General features: G+C 40.6%; 2 protein-coding genes across 2 annotated transcripts; both read right to left on the bottom strand.

Annotated features, from left to right (window-relative positions):
- Nucleotides 1-18,121: 18,121 nt before the first annotated feature.
- LOC141586661 (uncharacterized) lies at nt 18,122-19,767 on the bottom strand. Its single transcript, XM_074407961.1, has 2 exons — nt 19,318-19,767; nt 18,122-18,199 (listed from the first exon to the last, which is right to left on the bottom strand). The coding sequence occupies exons 1-2, from the start codon at nt 19,765-19,767 to the stop codon at nt 18,122-18,124; spliced, it is 528 nt and encodes a 175-aa protein (XP_074264062.1).
- Nucleotides 19,768-19,881: 114 nt separating this feature from the next.
- LOC141586650 (uncharacterized) lies at nt 19,882-20,577 on the bottom strand. The gene has a single exon (XM_074407950.1). The coding sequence runs from the start codon at nt 20,575-20,577 to the stop codon at nt 19,882-19,884; it is 696 nt and encodes a 231-aa protein (XP_074264051.1).
- Nucleotides 20,578-27,803: the final 7,226 nt, after the last annotated feature.

Genomic DNA, 27,803 nt, shown 5'->3' with positions numbered 1-27,803 from the left:
AAATATTGGGATCCAAATTTCCACGTATTCGCCTTTCCTGGAGGCGATATTTGTCCTTTCCCTGAGGAAATAGCTGCTATTGGAGGATGGGACCCAGAAAATGCACCCGCTATACCTTTTAGCTCTCAAGGGTATAAAAGTAAATTTAGAGACTTGCTTGGACTGACCAAGGCTGAGGTTGACCGTCTTGTGACCTCCAAAGGAGTCCGTATGTTTGACTTTATCGACTGATTCATAAACAGGGAAGACCCTTATATTTCTTATGATGCGAGACGTAGGGCGTTCGGGTTTTGTCTACTGCATTGTTATGTCCTTCAAGTGCATATTGACAAGGAGGTGAGAGGGGATCCTCGTTTCTTGAGCTTGGTGGAACAAATGGAGCTGCGCAAGAGCCCAACATGCCTTTGATTAGGAGAGATCAGTCTGGGGTTGGACAACAGAAAAGCCAACCGCGAGCTTCCTTGTCTGGGAAGTCCAATCATTTTGCAGGTAAGAACCCACTTTCCACGTGCCAACCAATTATTTTTATTTTTTCTTTTTCGTTTTTTTTTTCGTTTTTTTCTTGGTTGACCATGTGGGCATTAATTCCCGTCTTCTTTGCAGGTTTGGCTTATGGAGCGTCTGCGGTTGATCGATCCCCCAGTTAATGTGCCAGGATACACTGCTCGATCCATTACGATGAGAACTAGGCTCTACATGGTAGACTTCACTCGGATTTGCAACTATTGGGAAAATAAACTAAAGAATGAAGGGGCTCCCTTGATCCAGTGGATTGTGCCATGGTGGCATCTCAGATCAGTTACTGGAGTTTCATCTTTAGACCCGACTCGGTCAGTTCGCATCCCTGGCTTGGAATTTATGATTTGCATCTTTCCGGATAGATTGATGAGGCAAGTGGGCCTTAAGTAGAAGATTCTGAAGCTTGACACCGTTCCTTAGACTGCATTGGCACACACTACGGAGACCCGTCGAGAGTGGGCATTCAAGTGGGCTCAGAGGAACATGTGGTTCATACCTTCTCCTTTTGGCTCCTTATGGGTATCCGATTCATACTTGCAATGGAGGAAGGCTGCTACTTCCGAAGAGCATGAGAAATTAAGGAAGCACGAGCCTGTTGACTACAAGATTTGCGAAGTAGCAAAGGAGAACCAGAAATACTTGACTGAGGAGGAGGAAGAGGCCGAATTCCGAGTTGTTCATCCGTCGAAGAAACCGAAGACCGCTCCTGCCGCAGAGATGGTGGTGGATCGAAGTGGTAAGGCTAGACCGCGAGAGAGACCTTTGGTGATTAGGTCGGAGATAGCACAAGAGCGCCCGGCTCGTGGTCGAGACAAGAAGTATGATAGAAATGACAAAGGCAAAGGGAAGATGGAGGAGTAGCCTTAGTCGTAGTAGTATTTATTATTATTATTATTTGTAATAAACGGTGGGGTTTTTAGAGTCCTAGCCTAACATTTATTTTCTGCATTTTATATTATGTGGCATATTATTATTATTTATGGAACTAATGAATAAAAGATTAACTAGTTAAAAAACTATTGTGATTTCCTCTTATTATTCTTGTCGAATTTCAAATGCAAATGCAAATGTCCTTCTATTTACATTTTAAAATAATGGGTTGTATTCTGTGAAGGATTGCCTACGTATTCATTTGAAAATGAAATCAAACCCTTGTGCGTAGTTCGAGTAAATGTAAAAGAATAATTGTTCTAAGCAAGAGCTTGTAGCGAACTAGAAAATAAGCATGAGCTTTACTTACTCCTAAAATACAACTCAATTTATTTGATGATATGAGGATGACGAAGTGTCAAAATGCAAGAGCAATGTGACATAAGCTTTATTTCAGCTGGCCAAGGGCCATTTTTATTTCATGTCGCAAGGGCGGCACGTGGGTATTACGCGAGGCGCGTTTCTTGTCCTACACTAGGCATAATATCGTTTCAGTTGGTCGAGGTTAATTGGGTTAGCAAATTCATTCCCATCTAGGTCCGTAATCCTAACTGCACCCCCCGAGAGTATGGACTTGACTAAGAAAGGTCCGGCCCAGTTGGGTTTAAACGTTTCTCTTGGATCGACAGGTAGGAGAGCTCTGACTGATTTAAGCACCTAGTCTCCTTCTTTGATGTTTCTGGGCTTAACCCGTTTATTGAAGGCTCGTTTGATACGTGCCTGATATGTTTGCACATTATGCAATGCGCGCAACCTTCGTTCATCCAAGAGGATAAGTTCTTCATATCTATCTCTCTTCCAATCAGCTTCTGGAATTTGACTTTCAAGCAGAATGCGTAAAGACGGGATTTCTAGCTCGACTGGTTGTACAGCTTCCATGCCGTAAGTCAAATAGAAAGGAGTAGCCCCAGTGGGCGTCCTAACTAATGTGCGATAACCCTACAGTGCGAATGGTATCTTGCTGGGCCAATCGCGATAAATGTCTATCATTTTCTTGAGGATAGTGACGACATTCTTGTTAGTTGCCTCTACCGCGCCATTAGTTTGAGGTCTGTAAGGTGAGGAATGGTGGTGTTTGATTTTGTATTTAGCTAGCAATTGCTCAGTCTCAGCCTGGAAATGTGATCCATTGTCACGGATGATCTCATGTGGGCAACCATATCGACAGATGATATTGGTTTGTATGAACTTTGCCACATTCTTGGCGGTGAGACTAGTGTAGGATGCCGCTTCGACCCATTTGGTAAAATAGTCGATGGCTACCAAAATGAAATAGTGACCTCCTGTTCCGGCTGGAGTGATTTTCCCGATGATATCAATTCCCCAAGCAGAAAACGGCCAAGGAGATGTCATGGTATAAAGCAGCGAAGGGGGGACGTGTTGCACATTCCCGAAGATTTGGCAGTTATGGCAATATCTGACATATTTGATACAATCCGACTCCATCGTGGTCCAGTAATATCCCAGACGCGTGATTTTCTTTGCCATCATTGGTCCACTCATGTGAGGACCACATTGTCCATCATGAACTTCTTCCATCACTTTTTATGCCTGTGAATGATCAAGGCAATGCCAGACTACACCAAGAGGTGTTCTTTTGTACAATTCTTCCTGCATGAGGAGGTATTGAGAGGCTAGTAGGCATATAGCACGTTGTCCCCTCTTATCCATATCTGGTGGATATGTACCATTGAGCTTGAAGTTTAGAATGGCTTGAAACCAAGGTTCCCCCGGATTTTCTTCTTCATCTGTAATTTGGTGTACATAGGCTGGTTCTGACCATCGTTCCATGCATAAAGGCCTTTCTACCATGTTGTCTGGCATGTTAATCAAAGATGCAAGTTTTGCAAGAGCGTCTGCAAATTGATTTTCTTCTCGAGGTATGTGTAGATAAGTGACCTGGTCGAAGAATTGGGCAACTTGATCTATCCTAGCCTGATAGGGTGCTAGACTTTCACTTCGAATTTTCCAAGATCCCGTAATTTGGTTGACGATTAAGGATGAGTCTCCGTGAACTCGAAGATTCTTGATGCCTTAACTTACTGTTGCTTGTAGCCCAATGAGGCAAGCTTTATATTCTGCTGCGTTTTTTGTCACCTCGAAGTCGAGTTTGACATAAAGTGGTGTATGCTCACCTTCAGGAGAAATGAGCAACACTCCTATTCCAAATCCTCTTAAATTTGATGCTCCATCAAAATAAAGGTCCCAAGAGTCTACATTGGTTTGTAGGATGTCCTCATCTGGAAATGGCCACGTGTCTATTGCTTGGGTGTCGTCAATAGGCTTATCTGCGAAGAATTCGGCAACGGCGCGCCCCTTTATAACCTTTAGAGGCACATACTTGAGATCGAACTCTGAGAGCATTAAGGTCCATCTTGCCTAGCGTCCGTTGAGAACGGGTTTTTCGAAGAGGTATTTGACGGGATCAATCTTTGAATACACCTTGACAGAGTAACTAAGCATGTAGTGGCGTAGCTTCTTTATTGCCCACACAAGAGCGAGGCATGTCTTTTCGAGTGGCGTGTACTTGCACTCATACTCCAAGAACTTCTTACTAAGGTAGTAGATAGCTCTTTCTTCTTTCCCAACAGTTTGTGCGAGCATAGCCCCCATGGCTGTTTTGGTCACTGTAAGATATAAACCAAGAGGGTGATCTCGTTGAGGAGGCATGAGCACTGGTGGCTTGGCTAGTATCTCATTAATTCTGTCAAACGCCTTTTGGCAGTCGTCGTCCCATATAGTATGATCTGTTTTCTTAAGCTTCTTGAAGATGGGTTCGCAGATCATAGTAAGCTTCGATATGAATCGGCTTATATATTGCACCTTGCCTAGAAATCCTCTAACCTCATTCTCTGTTTGAGGTTCTGGCATTTCGATTAGAGCCTTGATCTTAGATGGATCAATTTCTATTCCTCTTTGACTGACGACATATCCCAGAAGTTTGCCCGAGGTCACCCCAAATGCACACTTCTGAGGATTGAGCCTCATGTTGTACTTTCGCAATCTTAGGAAGAATTTGCGAAGGTTGTCAATGTGCCCCTTCATATCTTTGGACTTGACAATCATATCATCAACGTAGACTTCTAGTTCTTTATGCATCATGTCATGTAGCAACGTGGTCGCAGTGCGTTGATATGTAGCTCCAGCATTGATTAGCCCGAATGGCATAACAGTATAGCAATAAGTGCCCCATTGAGTGACGAGGGCTGTCTTATGCATGTCTTCTATAGCCATTTTGATCTGATTATACCCTGCATACCCGTCCATGAAGGATAACAATGCGTGATCTGCTATATTATCTACCAATATGTCGATGTGTGGTAGAGGGAAGTCGTCCTTAGGACTTGCTTTGTTTAAGTCTCTGAAATCAACACAAACTCGGATTCGCCCATCCTTTTTGGGTACGGGTAATATGTTAGCTACCCAGTCGGAATACTCGAAAACCTTGATGAACCCGACTTTGAATTGTTTATCGACTTCTTCTTTGATTTTAAGAGCCCATTTTGTCCTCATTCGACAAAGCTTATGCTTTACAAGTTTGAAACCTGGTTTGATTGGTATTCTGTGTTCTGCAATATCCCTATCGATTCCTGGCATGTCTTTGTAGGACAAGCGAAAACGTCCTTTAACTCGTGTAGGAGGTCTATGAAATTGGCCCTTTCAGTTGGGTTTAAGGTCGTCTCTATCCTAAGTTCTTGGGGTTCTAATTCGGTTCCTACGTTGATGTGTTCAGTGTTTTCTATAACTGGTGCCCCTTCCCCCTCTTGTAATATTTCTTTAGCTATGTAGGGAGGTAATTCGATTGAGTCTGGGTCAGGATCATCCTCATTATCATCGTAAATAAAATTGCATTCAGAATAACACAAAGAGTAAGCAGAATCTGATTTATTCATATTAAATTTTAAAAAGAGTTGAAACAAAGAAGCCATATGTTCAGTAGTCAGTAGCGGTAAAGGGACAGCTGCTGGGGCATTTCCCGAGCTACTGTTACTACTTGATGCTATGCTAGGAGAAACAAGGGGATTGGGAGTGACGACAGGAGGAGACTTTCTAGGGACTTCTCTAGACTCTGACTCTGATTCCGACTCCGACTCCGACTGTGACTCGAATTCGTTGTCTTCAGGTTCTCCTTTGAACATCTCTCCTTCTCCAGTGGTGACTTTGAAGAGCTTTCCTTGGTTGTTCGTCCACTTAATCGACTTTCTCCATCCTTTCTGCTGATTCGAACTAGTTTCGGTGATTAACGCTGCGGGGTTGAAATGGTCATCCTGAAGTATCATGGCAATGATCTCATCTTGTGCAGCTCTAACAAATCGGTCCTCCCCAAACAGAAGGCTAACAGCCTATTCGTCTAAGCAAGGTGCTTGACGAGTCTTGACGGTAGGAACCGTTTCTGGAGGAATGAAGTAGCAATCGTGGAAGACCTCGATTCCAGCTAGTTGCATTCCTTTGTAGTGCCAAGGTTCGGGAAACCCGTGAAAGTATTCCTAATTCCCTTCTCTAACGAAGCATCCGTTTAGGGTAGGGAGATAGGGTCGCATTTGGATTCCTTTGTTTTTACGGTTTTGAAATTGAGTGAGCATCTCCAAAGCTTCTTCTTTCGTGGGTTTGTATCCCAATCCCAATGGTATCCTTTGAGAGTTCCCCTCTTTGTAGGGTGCGAAGGTGTTTTTCTTGGCAGGATTCAGTGGCATTCATGGGAAGTATCCCTGAGACTTGAGTATGTGGTTGACCACCAAATTGGAGTATGGATCGAAATATAGAGGAGCCAGTTCGCTCTCTACAAGTTTTATACTATGAAAGCCTCCAAGCTCGTATACTGGATCTGTGACTACTTGGTTGCTCGACAGTTTCTCTATTACAGCCTTGATAGGTGACGAAGTGATCGTCACTACTTTGCCATCTAGTGGAATCTTGATCTTCTGGTGCAAGGTGGATGTTACTGCTTTGGAAGCGTGAATCCAAGGCCTTCCCAGAAGTATATTAAATGATGCTTTGATATCCACTATTTGAAAGTTAACCTTTCGCTCGATTGGCCCTCTGGCGATAGTGAGGTTGACTTGTCCTACTACTTTACGTCGTGTTCCATCGTATGCTCGAACACCTTGGTTAGTAGGAGTCCAATCTGACTCTTTCATGCCCAATTTGTATGCCGTCTTTAGTGGTATGACATTGACTGCGGAGCCATCATCTACCAAAGTCATTGGCACGTTCTTCTTTAAGCATATGGCGGTAATGTATAGAGCTAGGTTGTGACTAGCGCCGAAAGGAGGCAAATCCTCATCTGAGAAGGTAACTAGGTTACTTAGTTTAGCTGAATCTAGGAAGACTAAGTTGACTGCGTCGTCAGGCGTAGAGTGTGTGCCACGTTCAATTTAGCCAAGGCTTGTAGTAAAGCTTGGAGATGAGTAAATGAACTTGCAACTAGTTGCCAGACTGAAAGATCAGCCTTTGTCTTCTACAGTTGTTTTAGCAAGTGGTTAGTAGATGCATCTTCGCCATCATTTGGTGTGATGACATTAGTGTTAGTGACTTGACCATTAGCTATAGGACCATTCTGAGAAACATTTTGATATGGACGCCCTGAACGAGTAAGGTGGTCTATATCTTGATCTTCACTACTATTGACTATATCCTCACTAGCTTTGACTAGGTAGTGTTCTCTGAGGTATTCATCTTCATTGTCATCGGCCCATATTCCGTTGACGATAGTAAGTTCTCTCAATCTGATGATCTCGGCTTCTAAATTGATTATTTGGTCGACTAGACTGTCAACCACGGCGACTACCTCTTGCATTGTAGAATTTTGAGATAGATTTAGTGGCACGCTCTCCTTGGGTATGGTGCCTGGATTGCGCAGGGATGCTACTACATCTTCCAGTTCTGAAACTTGCCTACTCATACTCTTTGCCCATGCAATAAAATCGGCAATGGTAGGAGAAATGGTGGAATAACTCCCCTCATTTTCTAATGCATGAATCTCATCTTCGATTGGAGAAATGAGGTGTGAACAATCCAAGGTGGATTCTTCATCAGTAATCATCAGAACTCCAAGAGGATTCTGAGTATTGTTGGGCTTACCTCCAGGAGGTATGGGTAAACGACCATCCTCGATCATATCCTGAAGGACATGCTTTAGTTTGAAGCATTTCTCTGTATCGTGTCCTTTACCTCTATGTCATTCACAGTATGCATTTTCATCCCAGAACTTGGATTTCTTTTCTGGGTCGGGTGTAGGTCCTATGGGTTGGACCTTACCCTGTTTCATCAACCTTTTCAGAGCATTGGAATATATATCGCCAATGTTTGTGAACTTCCTTTGTGGGTTATTCTTCTTTGACGATTCAACAAGGTTAACCTCATCAGTCTTACCAGTAGAGCCATAAGAACGACTCGTTAAGCCTTGATATCCACGACTCACCGTTTTGGACAAGAGTCCTTTACGGATGTCATCTTCAATTCTCGTCCCTAGCACAGTCAGATCTTTGAAGGTCTTAATGTTTTGGTACCTCAAGTGGTTTGCATAAATGGGTCTCAAATTCTCCACGAACGTTTCCACAAGAGTAGCTTCATCTGGACGTTCAACAAGTTGTGTTCTAGTCTTCCTCCACCTACTTAGGAAGTCGGTGAAGCCTTCCTTCTCATTTTGGGTAAAAACCTCTAAAGTACGCATGTTGACTTGGATTTCAGCATTATCCGCGTATTGTTTAGTGATCTCAATTGCAGCATCATCCCAAGTGGCAATCTTCTTGTGCTCCAAAGAGTAGAACCATTGCTTAGCAATGTTGTCGAGAGATGAAGGAAAGATCCTTAAGAACATCTCAAATTTGATGCCTTTGATAGACATGTAGTCTTTGAAAGCACGAATGTGGTTCAAAGGGTTTTCATGCCCCTTGAATTTTGGGATGTCAGTCATGTTGAAGTTGGTAGGCAATTGACCATTCACGGCCTCATACTTTCGATTATTCTCCCTGTAGATGTCATCTCCCTTAAGGTACATTAGTTGCTCCTCTAAGTATTGGAGTCGCTTTTCAGCTTTAGTAGGACCTATTGGAGGGTTGGTTTCTGGTTGCCCAACAAAGGGTAGAAGGTTATCATGCACGACCTCGCTAGGAACATCGCTTTCTGCAGGAAGGAGTCTAGTTTCCACAGCAACGATTCGGCCTTCAATGGCGTTGAGGCGTTCATAAGCTTGGTCTTGGCTTGTTTGGAGACAGACGAGCGCAGCTAGGATTTGATCATTACCATTTTGGGGTTGACCACTCTGACTTATGGTACTAGTTCCAGGCATCTTTGGAGACTGGATAAGATATTGACGATGAATCAAAACACGATCGACCATTCTAGCACACTTACTCAAAGAAAAGACTGAACTTGCAAAGTGGGAGTGTGCCACTGTGTTAAGTGAGGTTTGAAAATGACAGAGGTCTTGAAATGTTTGTCCTAGACAACTGTAGTGTTGTTGTAGGAGTGCTGACTCGAAGTGAGGTTTTAAAATGGGTTTTGAGGCCGGAATTTTGACTGGACATTTGGACAGAGTTTCGACTCATTTTGCGCTAATTTTGGACATTTTTGAAAGTGTTTACATTTTAAAAAGGTTTTTTGATTTTACGGAAATTTCATCATGGTTTTGTTTACAAAATGGTGATCACATATGATGCAAGTATTCATACAGGCATTATAACAGTATGCTGAGTGCATTTATAGGGTTTTGGCTTAAAAGGTGGTTTGCCATACCAAGAAATCAAACCCTGGTCTGTGGAGAGGTACGTGCTAAGCATGAGTAAGGTCGGTTCCTAGTCCATTTCCTCGAGTAATGAAAGCTCTTGATACAAAAAAGAGTAAGCATCACGGTATGGTTGACGTCAATCGCTATCTATCCTTAGGCCCAGATAAGAATTTGGACCGTCGAGACGGGACGATTGGTCGAATGGGTTGGGTTGGGCCTAGGAAGGCCGAATAAAACGACCTAAGAAGGTCGAGTAATGAAAACCGACAACTGTCTCATATAAACTATTCCCTAACCTTGTTCAAGTTTCACCCTTGGCAACACGTAAGTGTAGACATTCCCCAGCGGAGTCACCAAACTGTGGACACGGGGGCGCTTGGGAAACAAGCATTTGCATTTGTGGAGTCGCCACCAATTTATTGTGGAAAATTGGAAACCGTTCGAATACCTCGTGTCATGTCAAGACACAAAGTAGTGACATGAACACTAAGAACTCGTTACCCTTAACATTCTATGTCTAGAATGACTCTCGTGGATGCCAATAAACACGGATGTTCACAGAGATCTGGAGTAAGGGGTGAGGGTACGTATTAGGAAGTCCTTTTAATGAACACCTAATCCCGCCCGCCTCGATAGCGGCCTCTACTAATAATTAGGGAAATCGTTTGTACTCGATATGTTGTCGATTATATGCATGCAATGCAACATCCAACGTTGTAGTCCTAGCATGTGAGATTAGACTATGTCGGTGAACATGTAATTTAGCACCCATTAATGTCGAAGTAGGGTTTAAAATTAATTACATGTGAAGAACAAGTAAATAAACCATACATAATAAAATACATTATTGCGATAATTAAAATTATAATAAATTACAACGATTTAATTGATTTACGTCAAAAATATACTTAAGAAGGATAATTTGAGAAAAATAAGGGAATACAAAATAGGTTAGAAAATATGGACAGATTAGAAGTGATATTACGATTAATAGTCGATTAATATGTGAATTAATGAATTAGGTCAAAGCAAGAACGGAAGTTCAGAGACAGAATTCAATCCGGAACAGGCGGAGCAATGCTGCGTCCCTTGGAAGAGGCGCAGTGGTCACTGCGTCTGTTCCTGAGGTGAGTTCTGGCTGTGAAGTCAGAACTGCGTGTTGTTAATGTTCATTGGTGCATTTAACGGTTGATTATTGATATTTGACTCGGATGAAAGTGATTTAGCATTTTATTAACATATGAAATCGTCACAAAAGCGATAAAAAACGAATTAAAAAACGAATTAAAACTAATTAAAACGGATTAAAACTAATTACAAATTAATTAGGTTACTTACGAAAACGGAAACGAGCTAGACAAACTGGAAATAAACGGTAAAAATATGTACAAAGGCGAACGTCAGAAACTTGATATGAACGAACCGAGTCTCTAAAAATCCGGGTTTGATTTAATGACGAAAACACGAAAATATCAATTATAAAGGATTTAAGTCGGAATTAAAGCGTGATATTTATTAAGAATATGTATTAAAGTTATTATGAACGAAGAAAAGAGAAGAAAATAAGAAAACAAAGGAGAAGGAACGAATTTACAGAGAAGCGAGGAAGAAGAAGAAAAGCAGGAACTGCGGCAGCCTCTGGAAGAGGCGCAGCAGATGTTGCGACTCTTCGAAGAGGCGCAGCAGTTGCTGCATTTCTTCTCGACGTCTGCCTACTGTTAATCCGTATAAACGGTTTGATAAAAGGGTTTTAGAAATCAGTTTTAAGCATACTTTTGACGTAAATCTTACATTAATTAGTACAAAAATAAAATACAACAATAAAAGATGGGATTTACACCCTCAGATTTACATGTTTGACGAAACGAGATCAACTAAGTTAACGTTTTAGTGATTGCTCGACTCGAATGTATGACGAAAGTGCCCTCATAAGAGGATTTAGATTAAATTGATTGATTAATTGATGTGTAGTTGGTCAAATTGGTCGGTCATGCAACGTGACTGCTACTCAGAATGATCTGTGCTTACGTGGTCGATTGATCAACCACGTAGACGTCAAAAGCTTAGAGCACGGTCTTAGAATGCAAAGGAAGAAGAGAAGGGCGGACACTCGCGTGAGAAATATGTGGAATGAAGGTCCCTATTTACACTAGAAAATATGGAGAGTTATTGAATGACTCAAACTTTGGAAAGATATCACGGAAAAAATCTGAAAACACGCAAAAAGGAGCTGGGGAAGAGGCGCAACAGCTGCTGCGATCCTTGGAAGAGGCGCATCAGATGCTGCGTCCTTTCCCCAAAGGTTTCCTCCCGCGGAAGAAAGATTTCCGCGTTTCCTTTATGGAATTGCGGTGGATCTCAACTTCCTTATTCCATAAAATAAGATTTTCGGGATATATTTTGCCAAAAGATATAAAATTAATTTATAAAATAAAAATATCCGGAATATTCTAGGACATTCCGACTCGGCATTTTTGTAACACCCCATGGTAATTGAAGAGGTCTAGTGATAGGCTTAAATGACTAGTGCTTAAAGGGATTGGAAGTACTACTCATATCAACAAAGTGCACTTTCTTTTATGGTCATCCATGCGAAAGAACTCCAAAGTTAAGCGTGCTTGGCTGAGAGTAGTCTTAGGATGGGTGACCTCCTGGGAAGGTTTCCGGGATGCGCATGAGTGAGGACAAAATGCGCTATAAAGGACCCGTGTTGATCTGTGGGCCATGTACACAGCCTGGTGAGCTATCATAAGTAACCGCTCCCGACCCGGTTTGGGCCGGGGTGTTACAAGTGGTATCAGAGCAACCCTGCGACCGTGTGGTGATCGGAGGCAGTTGTTATACGCTCCTGGAGGCAGTGGTTATACGCTCCATTGTGATCACACACCTAGCGGGGGAGGATTCTGGGTTAGCGGTTATGCTCCCAGGCGCAACGAGGACGTTGCGTTCTTCAAGTGGGGGTGACTGTAACACCCCATGGTAATTGAAGAGGTCTAGTGATAGGCTTAAATGACTAGTGCTTAAAGGGATTGGAAGTACTACTCATATCAACAAAGTGCACTTTCTTTTATGGTCATCCATGCGAAAGAACTCCAAAGTTAAGCGTGCTTGGCTGAGAGTAGTCTTAGGATGGGTGACCTCCTGGGAAGGTTCCCGGGATGCGCATGAGTGAGGACAAAATGCGCTATAAAGGACCCGTGTTGATCTGTGGGCCATGTACACAGCCTGGTGAGCTATCATAAGTAACCGCTCCCGACCCGGTTTGGGCCGGGGTGTTACAATTTTAAACGGTTTATTAGAAAATGAAGCGGTTTTTGACCCGGACTCCAAATAAACTCTAATTACTGTCAAAACGACCGTAATGGCGCATAGATGACAACCAAGGGGTAGACACAAGTATTTGAGATATCATTTCACGATAAACTTACGAACTGTCGTAAATCATTCCGCGTACCAAACAAGCGGCCCAATCATCACCGGGTGGCTTGCGGGAGGTGCAGAAATGAGGTATCTACAACACCTCTTGAAAATACATGCTTGGCCATTGTTTAGGCAACGAAGAAGTTATGACGCTATATGCTCAGTTACAGCGTGAGTGTTTTTTCGAAAATGGATCTAATCAAGTACCTATTTGAAAAACAGGTGCTAAATGGGAGAATGTCAAGATGGACTCTCATGTTATCAGAATTCGATCTCAAATATGTGTCATTAAAGGCAGTTAAAGGAAGGGCGGTAGCCGATTTCCTCGCCGACAATCCGATCGAAGAAGTCGGGATAGTCGATACTTGGTCATTTCCCGATGAAGATGTGGTTCACATAGAAGACGATGTGTGGGACATATACTATGATGAAGCATCAAACTACATGGGTTATGGAGTCAGAATTCTTCTAATCTCCCCGAAGGGTGAACATGTGCCAGTCTAAATCAATTTGGACTTGAACGTGACAAACAACGCTACAGAATATGAAGCATGTCTACTAGGCTTATGCAGTGCGCTCGATTTAGGGGTGAAAAAGTTGTTATTGCACGGAGACTCGTCCTTATTAATCAATCAAGTAGTCGGGTCATGGAAAATCAAAAGTAGTAGCTTGGCTCCGTACCAAGCAAGGATCAAGGAATTAGAACGATACTTCGACGATGTCAAAGATGTTCACCTCCCGAGAGATAAAAATCAATTTGCAGATGCGCTATCAAAACTGGCTGCATTAATCAATATTCCTGAGCATATGGATAGTGTTGAGGTCTCTTCACATATTTGTGTTAGGGGCATTGTCCCACATTGGTAGAATAATGGTGAAGGGACTAGCTTATAAGTAAGTGGGCTACTCCTCCTATCACCAATTGGTTTTAGGATGGAACCACACTTGCTTATAAGGCGGTCTCATGTACCTACTTCTATAAGTCGGTTGCGGAGGACTCAACAAGTGGTATCAGAGCCGATGGTTTGGCTTGGGACTGCAAGGTGTGATGTGGTGAGGGTACTCGAGATGGCGCGGAGTAACGTCATGGTTGCAGACTATCACCACCGTTGGAATCTCTCACTTGGTTGACCAGAGATGCGGAGTAGCATCGTGCGAAGTAGCCTGGTCGGCCCGACGCGGGGTTGCATCGAGTGCGGAGTAACGCCAAGTAAGGGGTAGTTTTAGCACACACACATGTGAAAGGGGGAGATTGTTAAGGTCTCTTCCCATATGTGTGTGAGAGGCATTGTCCCACATCGGTAGAATAATAGTGAAGGGACTAGCTTATAAGTAAGTGGGATACTCCTCCTGTCACCACTTGGTTTTAGGATGGAACCTTACTTGCTTATGGGGCGGTCTCATATACCTACTTCTATAAGCCCATTGCGGAGGACTCAACAGATAGTATGCCGATATGTGTCGAAAGAAGATCGTCACCCTCTTATGTAAATGCAATTGGTGATACCAAAGAAACTGAAACTGAACCTTGGTATATGGCTATTCAAAAGTACAAAGAGATAAGAGAGTACTCTACCGACCTTGATACACGCGGGAAACGTGCCTTATGAATGTTGGCATCTCAATTTATTAAAACAGACGACGGACAGTTATACAAAAGAACATCCCAAGGTGTTTGGCTACGATGTATTGATAAGCCGACTGCTGAGAAAGTAATAGAAAAAGTCCATGACGGAGAATGTGGGCCGCACATGAACGCACACACGTTAGTTCGAAAAATTATGAGACTTGGCTATTATTGGACCACGATGGAGACATATTGTTGTAGGTATGTCAGGCATTGCCATAATTGCCATATTTTTGGAAAATATCAAACATGTACCACCCTCTATGCTATACACCATGACATCACCCTGGGCATTTTCAACCTGAGAAATCATTATAATTCGAAAAGTAAACTCATCCGAAACGGGAGGGCATTGTTTTATCCTTGTTGCGATTGACTATTTCACGAAGTGGGTAGAGGCAAAGTCATATAGAAAACTCAAAGCAAAGCAAGTGGAAAAATTCATTCAGAATGAAATTATTTGCCGATATGGAGTACCACATGAGTTCATCAGTGATCACGGGACTCATTTCCAAGCTGAAACTGAAACTATACTTCAGAAGTATAAGATAAAGCATCACAAGCCATCACCCTATCGACCACAGACAAACGATGTGGTAGAAGCTCCTAATAAGACGGTTACGGTCATTTTGAAAAAGATGTCGGATAAATATCGTGAATGGCCTGACAAAATAACCGTCACATTATGGGGGTACCGAATATCAATTAGGATAGCCACGGGAGCAACTCCCTATTATTTTGTTTACGGAATGGAGGCAGTTCAACTAGTTGAATTATAAATACCGTCTCTGAGAATATTGCTCGAAAGTCAGATCTCGGAAGCGGATTGGGTCCAAGCCCGATATGATTCGGTATTGATGCTCGATGAGCGACGTTTGAATGCACTACATCATGTACAACTCTATCAGAAAAGGATAGAGAGAGCTTTTAATAAGAAGGTAAAACCTCGAGGAATCAAAGAACGGGATTTGGTTTTGAAACCAGATCGTGCTTTGTTGCCAGTGGACCCGAGGGGTAAAATTAAATCGAATTGGGCAAGCCCTTATTTTGTAAAGAATATTTTGTCGAGAGGTGTTGTTCGACTAACGAATCTGGACGGGAATGATTTTGCGAATCCTACAAACTTGGATCAACAGAGGAAGTATTATTCTTGAAAAGGGCCTCATTTTCAAATGTTATGAAATAATATTCGAATTGCTTTGTACTTAAAATAAGTTATAAGTTGTTAGCATTTGCTAACACTGCATAAATTTTTTTACGGTAGAACTACAAATCCGGTTTGATTCTGTTGCAAACCAGATACGTAGGCAACTCTTTAAAAGAGTACAACTGAAATACGGAACATGTAATAAAAAAATAAAATTTTTGAATGCAGAAATTGGGGATTTCTAATAAATAATAGTTTTTTATTATTAAATTCCAAGCGAAGCTCGTTACAAAGTTTTATTCCGGGCTAACCCCATCACATACAAGCCAGAAAGGAAAGCACACAGCGATAATAGGAGATAATATATAGTAAAAAAGCCAAGCTCGGACCTAGCCTGAGTCGAGCCTGAGTCACGTGACCCATCACGACGAGACGACATCTCACCCGTCATCACTCTCGCCCATTTCTTTGAAGGAAATACACTTTCTTCGCGCGGGCCCAATCTGTCCTTCACACTTGGTCGAGGACCGTGCCTTTCAGCCGAAGTCGGCCCAGCAGTAGCCTTCGAACCCAACCTTTGCAAAACACTTGAAGTCTTAGTGCTAGTCTTAAGATTGTTGTCTTTCTCAGGTCCAGACTCGGTAATGACCGGGAATGATTCTTTGAAATAAGTTTGGTTCAGCAAGTTGTCTTGGCGATATTTCCAATCCACGACATCGTCCTTTCGCAGCTTTCTCCTAATTTCGACGGTAATCTATTTCAGATAAGTGGAAGAGACCCATGTTGATTCTGGTGGGTCAAGCATATGCCAAATAGTCCTACCATTCCAAGCCTGGAGCCAGGCCCGACACTTAGAATGAGTCACTTCGAAGATTGGTCCACGAACAGCTTCGATGGCTGGAACAGTTTGTCGACAACCGAATTGACGAATTACACGATCCGGATAAATATAGATAGAACGATCTAGGCTAAACAGTGTGATATACCTTGTCCTGTCGATGTCAGGGAGGCCTGTGAATGAGTCCATAGAAAGACACGGTAAGATCCAACGAACATGGGACCCGACTCTAATAGTCAACCTTTCACGCCAATAAGTCGATGTCTGGCCAAAGGTACACACTAGGGGTCGAGCAGTGAAGCTGCTCACATGACATTTCTTGGATACAGGAGTTTGGGTGGATAACCCGAGTCTCTCGAAGAGCCACATCTGTCAACGGAAGGGATGAGATAAGAAAAAAATAAAAAATAAGAAGGAAAAAAAAGCTGAAAAAAAAACGAAGTTGAAAAAAATAAAAAATAAAAAAAAAACCTGCAGAAGACGGGTAGATATGGTATGCGCAGCAGTTGGGTTGGATTTTCGAGCATCAAGACCTCTGATAGACTCAGCTAAAATAATCCAAGCCGGGTTCAGACGACCCTCCATTGGCTCTACGACTAGAATAAGTCGGGCCTGACCTTGAGATGTCGAACCTTCTATACTTCCCTCGAAGCATTAAAGATGCAGCATGATAAGTCCAAAGGCCCGATGACGATAAATAGTCGGGATTGTCGGGGTCATAAGCAGTTTTGAATTTAGCCATCAACGCAAGTAAGTTTACTCGCCCTCTATTGACAATGTCACAGGTTTAATTACGACATAAGCCTAGATACTCGAGATATTTCCTCTCCCAGTTGGACATGAAATCGGGAATTACAGGTTCACGAGTAGTTCTCCACCTTCATAAGATAGTAATTTCTTCGGGAACAGGGCAAATCTCCCCTTCAGGAAACGCCAAGACGTGATGAACTGGGGCCCACTTCTTCAAGCACTCGTCTAGAAAGACGATCTGGGGTCTAATTTGCAAATGCATGGTTATTTGATGAATCCCAGCATCAAGAAGGTTTTGGGTCTCTCGCCCTCTGAAATCGGTAGCACAACCCTTCATATTTCCGATCAACGACTTCATGATTTGAATGTTTGAAGGATGATTATTTTTAAGAAAGAAGAAATTTGAAGAAGATGCGAAGTTATGGTTAAACCAGGTCTCCTTATATAGGAAAAAAAAAGGAGGCAAACACATCTAGGAAACCTAGAGTGCCGCTCAAGCAAGCACCAATGGGCCTCGGTCGATGTGCCTGGTGAGCCTAGGGGGCGGGTCGCATGGATTTTCATACCGAACTCGTCCGTTTTCGCAAGTTTCAGATTCGTTTCGCATACCGGGATTGCCATTTTACATTTCTACCCTCAATGAGTCAATATTTGAATAAAGACCCGCACACTCTTACACTTTTTAACGAGCTAAGCCCATTTTATTTCTATGGGTCGTTGGAAGTACGAGTCACATCTTATGTTCGCATGGCTATGTTTTGAAAACAAAAATCTTGTTTAGGAATCCACAGCGGATGCTCCCAACTTCAAATTCAAAATCCAGGCCAAAGGCCCAATTATTCAACATTTGATCGAAATGTTCAAATTCAATCCTCGGGTCAATGACCCAGTTTTTCGAAGATAATCCATTTTTTAAAGATCGATGATGCAAATAGTGATGCATCCCCAGCGAATACACTCAATTCAAATTCAAAACCCGGGCCTAATTCCCAATTCTTCCAAATGATTCAATTCTCAAGGATCGATGATCTAACTACGTGTTTATGTGATGGTTATTGTCGTATGTGTTTTTCCATGTTTCAATTGTAACAATAAATACTTCAACTGGGGGCTGTGAAGCCGTTGGCTTCAGAGACCATTATCAGATTGAACGGATGACTTTCACCAGAGTTTCAACTCAGTTCGATTCAATACAAGAGCATGAAATGGAAGAATTCCGCCGCTGAAAGCAATGAGCATCTGTCAATAGATGATTCAATTAAATATAAGAGTCAATACAAGAGAGGAAGAATTTCGGAGCTGAAACCAAATATTTAAAAGTAACGGCAACCTTCTTGGGAAAAGTCCCGTCCATTTGGGCATAAATTAGTAGAATGCATGTCAGCAGTTGTCAAACTACGATACGGGTTTGATTCTATTACAACGGATACATAGGCACCTAAGGATCAGGCTCGAGTCACCTTTTGTTCAAGATAAATGGGTCGATGACCAATGATGATTCAATCAACATACAAGAGCAAAGTTTAATCCCTAGCGAAGCTTCAGGTATGAACTCTTCTTATGGCTTGCGAGCTTATATACGCAAGTCTAATGGACTATAAACGACCCGCGGAATCCTCGGGTCGAGAGGGACTTTGGGTATACTTTGACTAGCGCCTTGTCAAAGCCTCAATCAAAGTGGGGGCTCTATAGATACCCGTATCTGTCGATATTGGCATTTATTGAAAACCCGTCAAACACTCGATGATGATTGGACGACATGTATTTCGTCTGGCATTGTCACTATTTGTGACTTGTTTTACGATGTAGAATGGGTGCTGTCGATGGTTATTTCTAATTTAAATGACATTTAAATTAATGGTTTGTTTTCTCGATATATTCATTTTTAAATTTGTATTTATATTTCTCGATTTTATTTTATTGAAAATAAGATAAATTTTTGATGTTTTGAACCGTTTAGTTTGGTTTGAAAAATCATTTTGAATATCAATCATTTTAAAGTTTGATTTGAAAACTCGATTTAAATTGATTTTGGGTGTTTGTTTCTGAGACAACCACAAAATTCTTTATTTTGTGTAAATTAAGCAAGAATACCAGCAAACAACATTGGTATAGCCCTTTAATACCTGTACTATTAAAATAAGTAATTTTTTTTTTTTTGGGAAAATGTAAGTTCTCATTAAAGATTATCAAAATGTCTCATACAACCTTATTTTTGAGTCTTACTTGATGCTCAATAATTAGACTCAATTACATCGAATGTATTCCACCCATTCTAAGACTGATGCATTTTTACTCCTAATTTGACATTGTCCTAGACGATTTTTAACATCATTTTTCACTCGAGCTACAACAACCTGAGGTCTAAACACACAACCATCAAGTCTGCTGCAGTTCCTGCTATGCCAGACATGATACATCAGGGTAGCCAAAATTACTGCTATAACTTTCGTCTTACAAGCAGACGCTTGTCGTAAGCCAATCCACCAGCTGATAAGATGCTGCAGGGGCAACTGTAAATGGCACCAATCTGAAATCAGGCTGCTACACTGTCTGCTAAAAGGGCATTTAAGGAAGAGGTGGTTCAGGTTCTCCTCCAGCAACCCACATTCAAAGCACTTGTTTTCATAAATGATCTTCATTCTTATCAGCCTGTATTGGGTCAAAAGCTTCTGATGAGCAATCAACCAACAGATAAAAGACTGTTTAGAGATAAGCCACTTATTCAGCATCCAGGGGTACCATGGCACCAATGCTCCATCAGGTTTGAGCCATTGGTACCCTGCTTTGATAGTATAATGCTCCATACTTGATATAGATAATAAATAGGGGTTGATTATATGCTTAACCTGGCAAATTTTCCTCCAAGCCCAGTTGCAACCACTACCTGGCTCATAATCCATCCACTGGTGGTTTTTGATCTAAATAGCATGCACCCACCTCACCCACAGGTGATCTGCTTTTTTAGCAACCCACCAGACATACTTCCCTACGACAGCAATATTCCACTGATGTAGATTTTTAAGCCCCAAACCTCCCTGTCTCATGGGCTTGCAAACATTATCCCAGGAGATAAGTGCAGGGTTTTCTTTAGGATCACTGCCATGCCAAAGAAAGGACCTGCCGATTCCTTCAATATTTGAGATCACAGCCTTTAGAAGGATAAAAATCCTGGCCCAATAGCTGTGAAGGGTACTCAGCACAGACTGAATCAGGACAATCCTCCCTGCATAAGATAATTTCCTTGAACCAAGCCCACGAATTCTATCAACAAGATGGTCCACAAGGCAATTGCAGTCCATAATAGACAAACGTTTAGGGGAGAAAGTGACCCCTAGGTATGTAAAGGGAAATGTTCCTCTCTTCATCCCAGTGATATGTTCTAAATCCCTTAGCACTTGATCATCAATGCCATTGCAGTACAGGCTAGACTTGCTTTTATTCATCACAGGTCCAGTAGCCTTTGAGAAAGATTCATAAGCTTTCATCATCAACCCCACTGAACCCCTCTCAGCTTTGCAGAAAATAATAAGGTCATCTGCAAAGCACAAGTGAGATAGCTGGATCCTTTTACACAGTGGATGGAAATTAAAGTTCTGATGCTTTTGCACCACCATAAGCACCCTACTCAAAAATTCAAGGCACACTGTAAACAGGAGGGGGGAGAGAGGGTCCCCCTGCCTGAGTCCCCTTTTACCCCTGAAGAACCCAAAGGACTCCCCCATTGAGGGAGATGGAATAAGATGGAGTAGCGATGCATTGCATCACCATATTGCAAATCTTCTCAGGGAATCCCAAGGCTTCCAACATATGACCCACAAACTCCCATTCAACTGAATCATATACTTTTTGAAGATCAATTTTCATCATAGCTCTAGGAGAGCAACTCTTCCTTTTATACAGCTTGATCAGATCTTGACAAATTAGAATGTTCCCAACAATATCTCTCTCTTTTATGAAAGCACCCTGGGAAGGGCTAATGATGTCAGGCAACACTTTGCCAATTTTATTGCATAGGACCTTGGAAAGACATTTATAAACTGTATTACAACAGGCAATGGGCCTGAATTGTTGTACAGTTTCAGGGACAGCTACTTTTGGCACTAGAGTGATGATAGTGGCATTACATTGCTTAAGGAGCTTCCCATAGCTGAAAAAAATTTTAACAGCAGCAATGATCTCCCCTCCAACCAGCTCCCAACTATCTTTAAAGAACTGGCTACTATACCCATCAGGGCCAGGAGCTTTGTTCCCAGGGATGGAGAACATAGTAGCTCTAATCTCCTCACCAGTCACAGGAGCAATCAGAGCCTCACAGTGAGCATCAGTGAGGCATTTCCCATACTTAACAACTCTCCTATTAATAGGACTTACATCTTTTGAGGTTCCCAACAGAGAGATATAGTAGTTCTCAAAAGCTTTTTGGACTGCCTCAGAGCTATTACACAATTGTCCAGTCATATCTTTCACCTGAAACACCCTATTTTTTGCCCTCCCACTTTTAATACTAGCATGGAAAAATGATGTATTATCATCTCCCATCTTCATCCAATCCATCTTTGCTTTTTGTCTCAAAAACTGATCCCTAGCCTGTCTAAGTCCCTCAAGTTCGTTAGCACACTCCCTTTCAGCATGACATATCTCAGCATTCATAGGATCCAAGATAAGCATTTCCTGGAATTTACCCAGAGAAATCTCAGCTACATGGGTGAGGTTTTCAATGTCCTCAAACTGTTCTCGATTAAGTTGTTTCAGGCCATACTTCAGAGCCTTTAACTTCTTTACCGCACAGTACATAGGTGAACCATGAACCACCTGATCCCAACCTGTTCTCACAATTTCCTTATACCCAGGAGCTAAGGACCACATGTTGTAATATTTGAAAGGTTGCCCCTTCCTCTGACCCTGCCCTTCAAAGTTAACAATGCCAGGACAGTGGTCAAACATCCCCTCAGGTAAGAAGTGAGTGAAGCTGTCAGGGAAACTACATAACCAATCATAATTAATAAGTATTCTATCCAACATGCTATACACTTTTGTACCACAGTCATGCTTGTTATTCCAAGTGTAAAAGGAACCTTTAGCACTTTAATCAGTCAGCTGGCAATCCTGAGTCACCTGAGATAAAGGTCTCATCTCAGCATTAGTAATTGGAGCCCCACTAATCCTCTCATTGCTGGCCATAATAGCATTAAAATCATCTCCAACAAGCCAAGGTCCATTGATGCCACTATGATATTTCCTTAAGCTGTCCCGGAGAGGCTCTTTTTCACCCATTTTGTTCATGTCATACACTACAGTGAACCAGAAATCTTTCCTTCTCATTTTATCAAACACTTTTGTATGAATACTCTGAACTTGAATATCAAAAACAGTAACATCAAAAGAAGTAGGATCCCAAATGAGCCAGATTCTACCTCCTTTATGCAAGCTAGAGTTGGTACAAATAGACCAACCGTCACATAAGTTGTTCCTTACATTATTCCCATTACTTACTTTTATTTTTGTCTCTAGCAGACCACACAAACCTACATTATTCTTCCCTGACAAACGCTTTATTTCTTTGTGCTTGTTAGGGTTATTCATGCCTCTAATATTCCATAGACAACAGCTACCCATATTGAGAATTGGCCTTACTAGTCTCCCCTTTCTCTACAGCTCTATGCTCCAGTATCCCCAGTCGGGTTTTCTGCAAGGATTGAGTTAAAGATTCCATAAAAGAGAGCCCTCCAGGTGTAAAGGTTCTCTTCTCTACATTCTCATGCTTCATCAACCTTGTCATAAACCGTTGTGGCATAGATGTAACACCCGCGAATTTCCCATTTTGACATTTAAAATTTATTAAACCGTTTGATTACTTTATTTTATATTTTTGAATTATTCAATTTAATTAATTTTATGTCAAACACGATTTTTATAAAAGTAATATATAAAAGCTCATTTATATAAAAATACGTATTATTAAATTATATTCTTGAGGCATAATTTATATAAGAATAAATGTATTTATATATTTTGATCGGACAATATTGGTGACAGTAATAATAATAATTCCCGTCTTAATTTACGTCTAGCTTAGACCGTCACATTTCAATTGGGAATCTTATCTAAACTCGGACCAACCTTATGTCGACAACACATACCCCTATCCACTCCACACTCTACTTTTATTATTATTATTATTATTATTATTATTATTATTATTATTATTATTATTATTATTATTATTATTATTATTATTATTATTATTATTATTATTATTATTATTATTATTATTATTATTATTATTATTATTATTATTATTATTATTATTATTATTATTATCAATATATATTATTATTATTATTATCAATATATATTATTATTATTATATATTACTATTGATACTACACCTACCCGTCCCCACCCCCCTCATTCCTCCTTCTTCTTCATTCAAAAAGAGCAGCAGCAACAACAACAAAGAAACAGAGTCGTACAAACTTCAATTCCGCGAGATTCAAACCCCGATCCCGCCTCCGTCTCTCAACAAAAATTCATAATTTTTAAACCATTCTCTTCCTCTTTCCTTCCTCATTCTTTCTAGGTAAGAAAGTTTCGATTTTGTGGAGTTTTCGAAAATGGCATCTTATGACAAACTCGGTTTTACGACTCAAACGACCTGTTTTCTTCCTCCTAGTTGTCAAGCTTGAAGCCCAGAGAGTAGCCCATGCCATCTTGGACGTTTCTACTCGGGAATTCGAGGAGCTAAGGTAACGGTGATAGGTTACTCGATAAAATATCGGGAACTCACCCTTCCTACTCAGTTTTTGCTTTATTTTATCGTAAAGTTTTAAGTCTTTATCTGTTCCTCATGTATGGGGTTGATTTTGGAGTGTTTGTGGTCAGTTTACATGATAGTTGGGTGTTTTCCTATGGCTTAGTTTTCAGTAAGCAGCCGGTTATGAATTTCGAGTGTGGTGCTGCTTGTCTTCTCTTCGAGTAAATGCGTATTTTTCTTGCTGGAATTGCTGGGTTGTTCATGGCAGAAATTTGGTGATGTTTATTCAAATTTAAGCTTGCTCACTCCCGTCTTAACTTTGCCTTCAATGTCCGTCTCGAGTTTGTTCTAAAATAGGCTGCTAGAACTCGGTTTTGTGCTGCGACAGTTGATGTTTTGCTTCTGTTTTGGGAGGGACAAATCAGTCACTCGAAGTGGTTTTCGTGCTCGTTTTATTCATGTTAGGATCGTCACATGTACACTTGATTTTCCCGCTTTAATCTTGTCTTTAAACGGAGTCGAAATAAGAGCTTCAAAATACGGTTTTAAATTGTTCCATGCTAGTTTCGAACTCTATTTTGAGACGAATTAAACGGTTTCTCGGATCTGTTTTTCTTACTTTATCTTCATGCTAAGGTCGCCTCATGTATACTTGTTGTTTCTCCACCTGGAAAACTCGATTTTGGTATGTTGGTGCCCTGTTTTGGATGCCGAGTACAGCACTGTGTGCTCCCTGTTTTGGGACTATTTTTGTGCGGGTGAATGATGGCGTGAGGGGTGTGTTTGGCCGCGGATGTGGACTGACCATGGGTGGCAGTAGCCACGGCATGGCTATGGGTTGAATGACCTCCTCCATGGCTCGGTTTTGTCGAGTTGTAGTCACGGTGGAAGTGTTTTATACTTCCAGTAGTTTTTCTTGTTAGAAATCTATGTCTCATTATTTCGACATATTCATATATGTATCAATTAATTTAGTTATAAAATTAATTTAGATCTTATGCATGCAAACATAAATAAGATAAAAGAAGAAATCATTGTTCTTACTATATGATTTCGGTTTTATGGGCACCAACAAGATCTCCTTCTTGTTAGTTCTTGAGCTTTCCAATAATGGATGAACATCCATGGCTTCAAAATAGAAGCCCTCCAATAAGTAGCACCCAAGACTATCCTAAAATCCCACAAACTAACATGTACTAGATATTTGTAATGTGGTTTACCTTAAAATCGATTACTAATACTCATATACTACTACTAGTATTATTAGTGTTTGATTTGTACAAATTTGATTCATAAAACTTGATTTTATGAAGAACAATAGAGAGAAGGTTGTTGGGTTTTTTATAAAACATAAGAGAATGAATTATGGAGAAAAATCTCTCTATATTTCTCTCCAAAAACCGGTGGGATTAAGTGGTTATGGACCATTTTTCTTTTTACTTTTTGTCTTCACAAGACAAATTGTGTAAGCCTTTGTCCATAGTCATGTCACTATCAAGTGTCATAGACAAATGAATAAGACAAAATTTCTAAAATTTGCCCACCAATTTCTGTTTTGATGTGTAATATGGAGTCCATTTTATTTTTGTCAATTGTACAATTGTATGTCATGTGACATGTCTTATGTCATGTTTTAATTTAAAATGCATATTCAACAAATTAAATATCATTTACAAATTAAATAAATCACATTTAACAAATTGACTAGTAATTCAAGATTACTTTCTCATAAAATGGTCATTTAAATACTAGTTAGTATAATTCACAACATCTTGTAATTATAACTAACTTATCATTCTCATCTCGCGTGTTTCGCAAACACCGATTAATTTTAGTAATATAACTTCTTAAATTACTAAATAAAATCTTATTTAATCACATTATAATAAGATGTCATTTTCTCTCTTATGATAATAATTTGTTCAATTTTAAGGAATTAATTAATCTGTATCGACATACAATTGATTAACCTTTTTCAATTAAGGGAATTGTCCTTTAGGTGTGACCTCAAGGGATCAACTGATCACCACCGTCGCACGACAGTAATGTCAAACTCTAGGCAGCCAATCATTACCGATATGTGTGGACCAGTTGACTATATATGTTATGTATCATCCCTTTCGTATTCTTGATATGAGATTTAAATATGTGATCAATATGATCGACAATTGTGATCGCATTATTGTCGGGGACACTTATTCCAACAATCTCCCACTTGTCCTCGACAAGTGTGCATCACCAATTCTCTTGTCCTAGTACTATCTCCCACTCAATGCAAGGTGTCTTTCGGGTCGTACTTGCAAGTGATCATATCGAGAGTGGTTTCCTCGATCTGGAGAATAACTGATTGACCGGAATTTTCTACCATAGAAACCTTCCGAGCGTGGCCACGCATTTCCGGTTCATTACTGCTCGAGTGGCCCTGAGATATTAATTTAACCCTGACAAGAGGATGGACAATTCCTATCGCACTATTCCCTTCGACTAGCCACAGCCATCATAACCCAAAATATGCCCATTTGACCCCATTTACGAAGGTCGTAGTAACATAAATCAAAGCTAATCTGAAACTGTGCCATCTTAGGCGAACAGTCTTTAGTCAAAAGAATCGACTCATTAGAATACTATAGTAGCTCTCGCCACGACCAGGCTATATAAATTTGCCAGAACTCTATAAGCGGTCATTGCCCGACAAAGTGTTCCTAACAGTCTGCCTATGTGATCGACTAGTCATCTCACATGACTGTATGGCACTGAACTTGCCATCAATCGCATCACACTCTAGTCACTTCGAGACGTCACCTCATACAAGTGACTATGGGCGAATACTATGTTAATCCGGGTTCACTTTAACGGGGTTCAATATCGTCATACAACCCGTTTGGATATAACAAAGTATAATAAAAGAGTTTTAAAATAAAACTCGAACGACAAATGCGATTATCACATATGAATAGTCAATGCCTGATTATTATTCCATATTCTATAATCTAATTTGATCTTGTATGTAGTTGTTCATCTCAATTCAATTGAAATGTCATGACTCATCATGTTAAGCCTATGAGAAGGCTTTGGTTAGTAGGTTTTATCAACTTCTTGTACCTTACTCAACCTTACTACATACTCGTTTTCCTTTGTAATGTATACATTTGTATTACAAAACTTTTTGAGTACGTGTCAAGATCCAATCAAGACATAGGCCCTCTAGCCTTAGAATAGCTCCCACTGTTTTCACAGTGTGCGGGACTCATCCTTCTTGTACATCTCATGAGTGCAAGTGTACTCAATTTCCGTTGTAAATATTTCTCATTGTTCTTTATTGCCTAGAACGATTCTAGAAAATCTATTTCTTAGATAACATAGCCACAATGGTATCTTAACCATCCTAATGTGTTTTGATTATGGTTTTGTCAGAAACCATGCGCAATCTCAATTGTCAATTGTCATTTGTGTAACACCCTTACACAAAATTGCTTCAAAAACACTTTGCATTACATCCTTAATGCTTCTGCAAGCACTTAAGGGTAATCTTTATGGCTTACTTGGTAACTATTACTTAAATTCGATTTGAAACAATTCATCATAATCAAAGTATATGAAGTGTTATACATCATTTATTATTTAATTGATTCGGCAGCGGAAGCAAATGGAATCAATCAAATATGTTCAATTCGATTGAACTAGTCATGAATCTTATCAACATAAGACTCCTTATTTGAAGCTAATATCATGTGGATTTATCTCCATAAATCCGGATATTAAAGATGTACTATCTTCCACAAAGTCTTAAATCATTCGCAATGATCAATATGTCATCCACATATAAGACTACTAAAATTTCCGTAACTCCTACTAAACTTCATGTATAAACACAACTTCTCGACTTATCGGGAAAATTTTCATACCATGATCAAATCATTGATTCCAACTCATTGATGTCCTACTCAAGACCCTCTCTTAAGTTTCTAATTAACTTAGGATGGCAAGAATCTACAAAACTCAAGACATGTATTGAATACATTCCTTCTAATTGAAGAAGTGGGTTTTAGATTCACTCGCTATATGTATATCATCATAATGAAACAC

This window comes from Silene latifolia, chromosome 1 (genome assembly GCF_048544455.1).
Source record: "Silene latifolia isolate original U9 population chromosome 1, ASM4854445v1, whole genome shotgun sequence".
In the NCBI taxonomy this organism is placed as follows: Eukaryota; Viridiplantae; Streptophyta; class Magnoliopsida; order Caryophyllales; family Caryophyllaceae; genus Silene; species Silene latifolia.
This window is presented reverse-complemented; position numbering and strand designations above follow the sequence as displayed.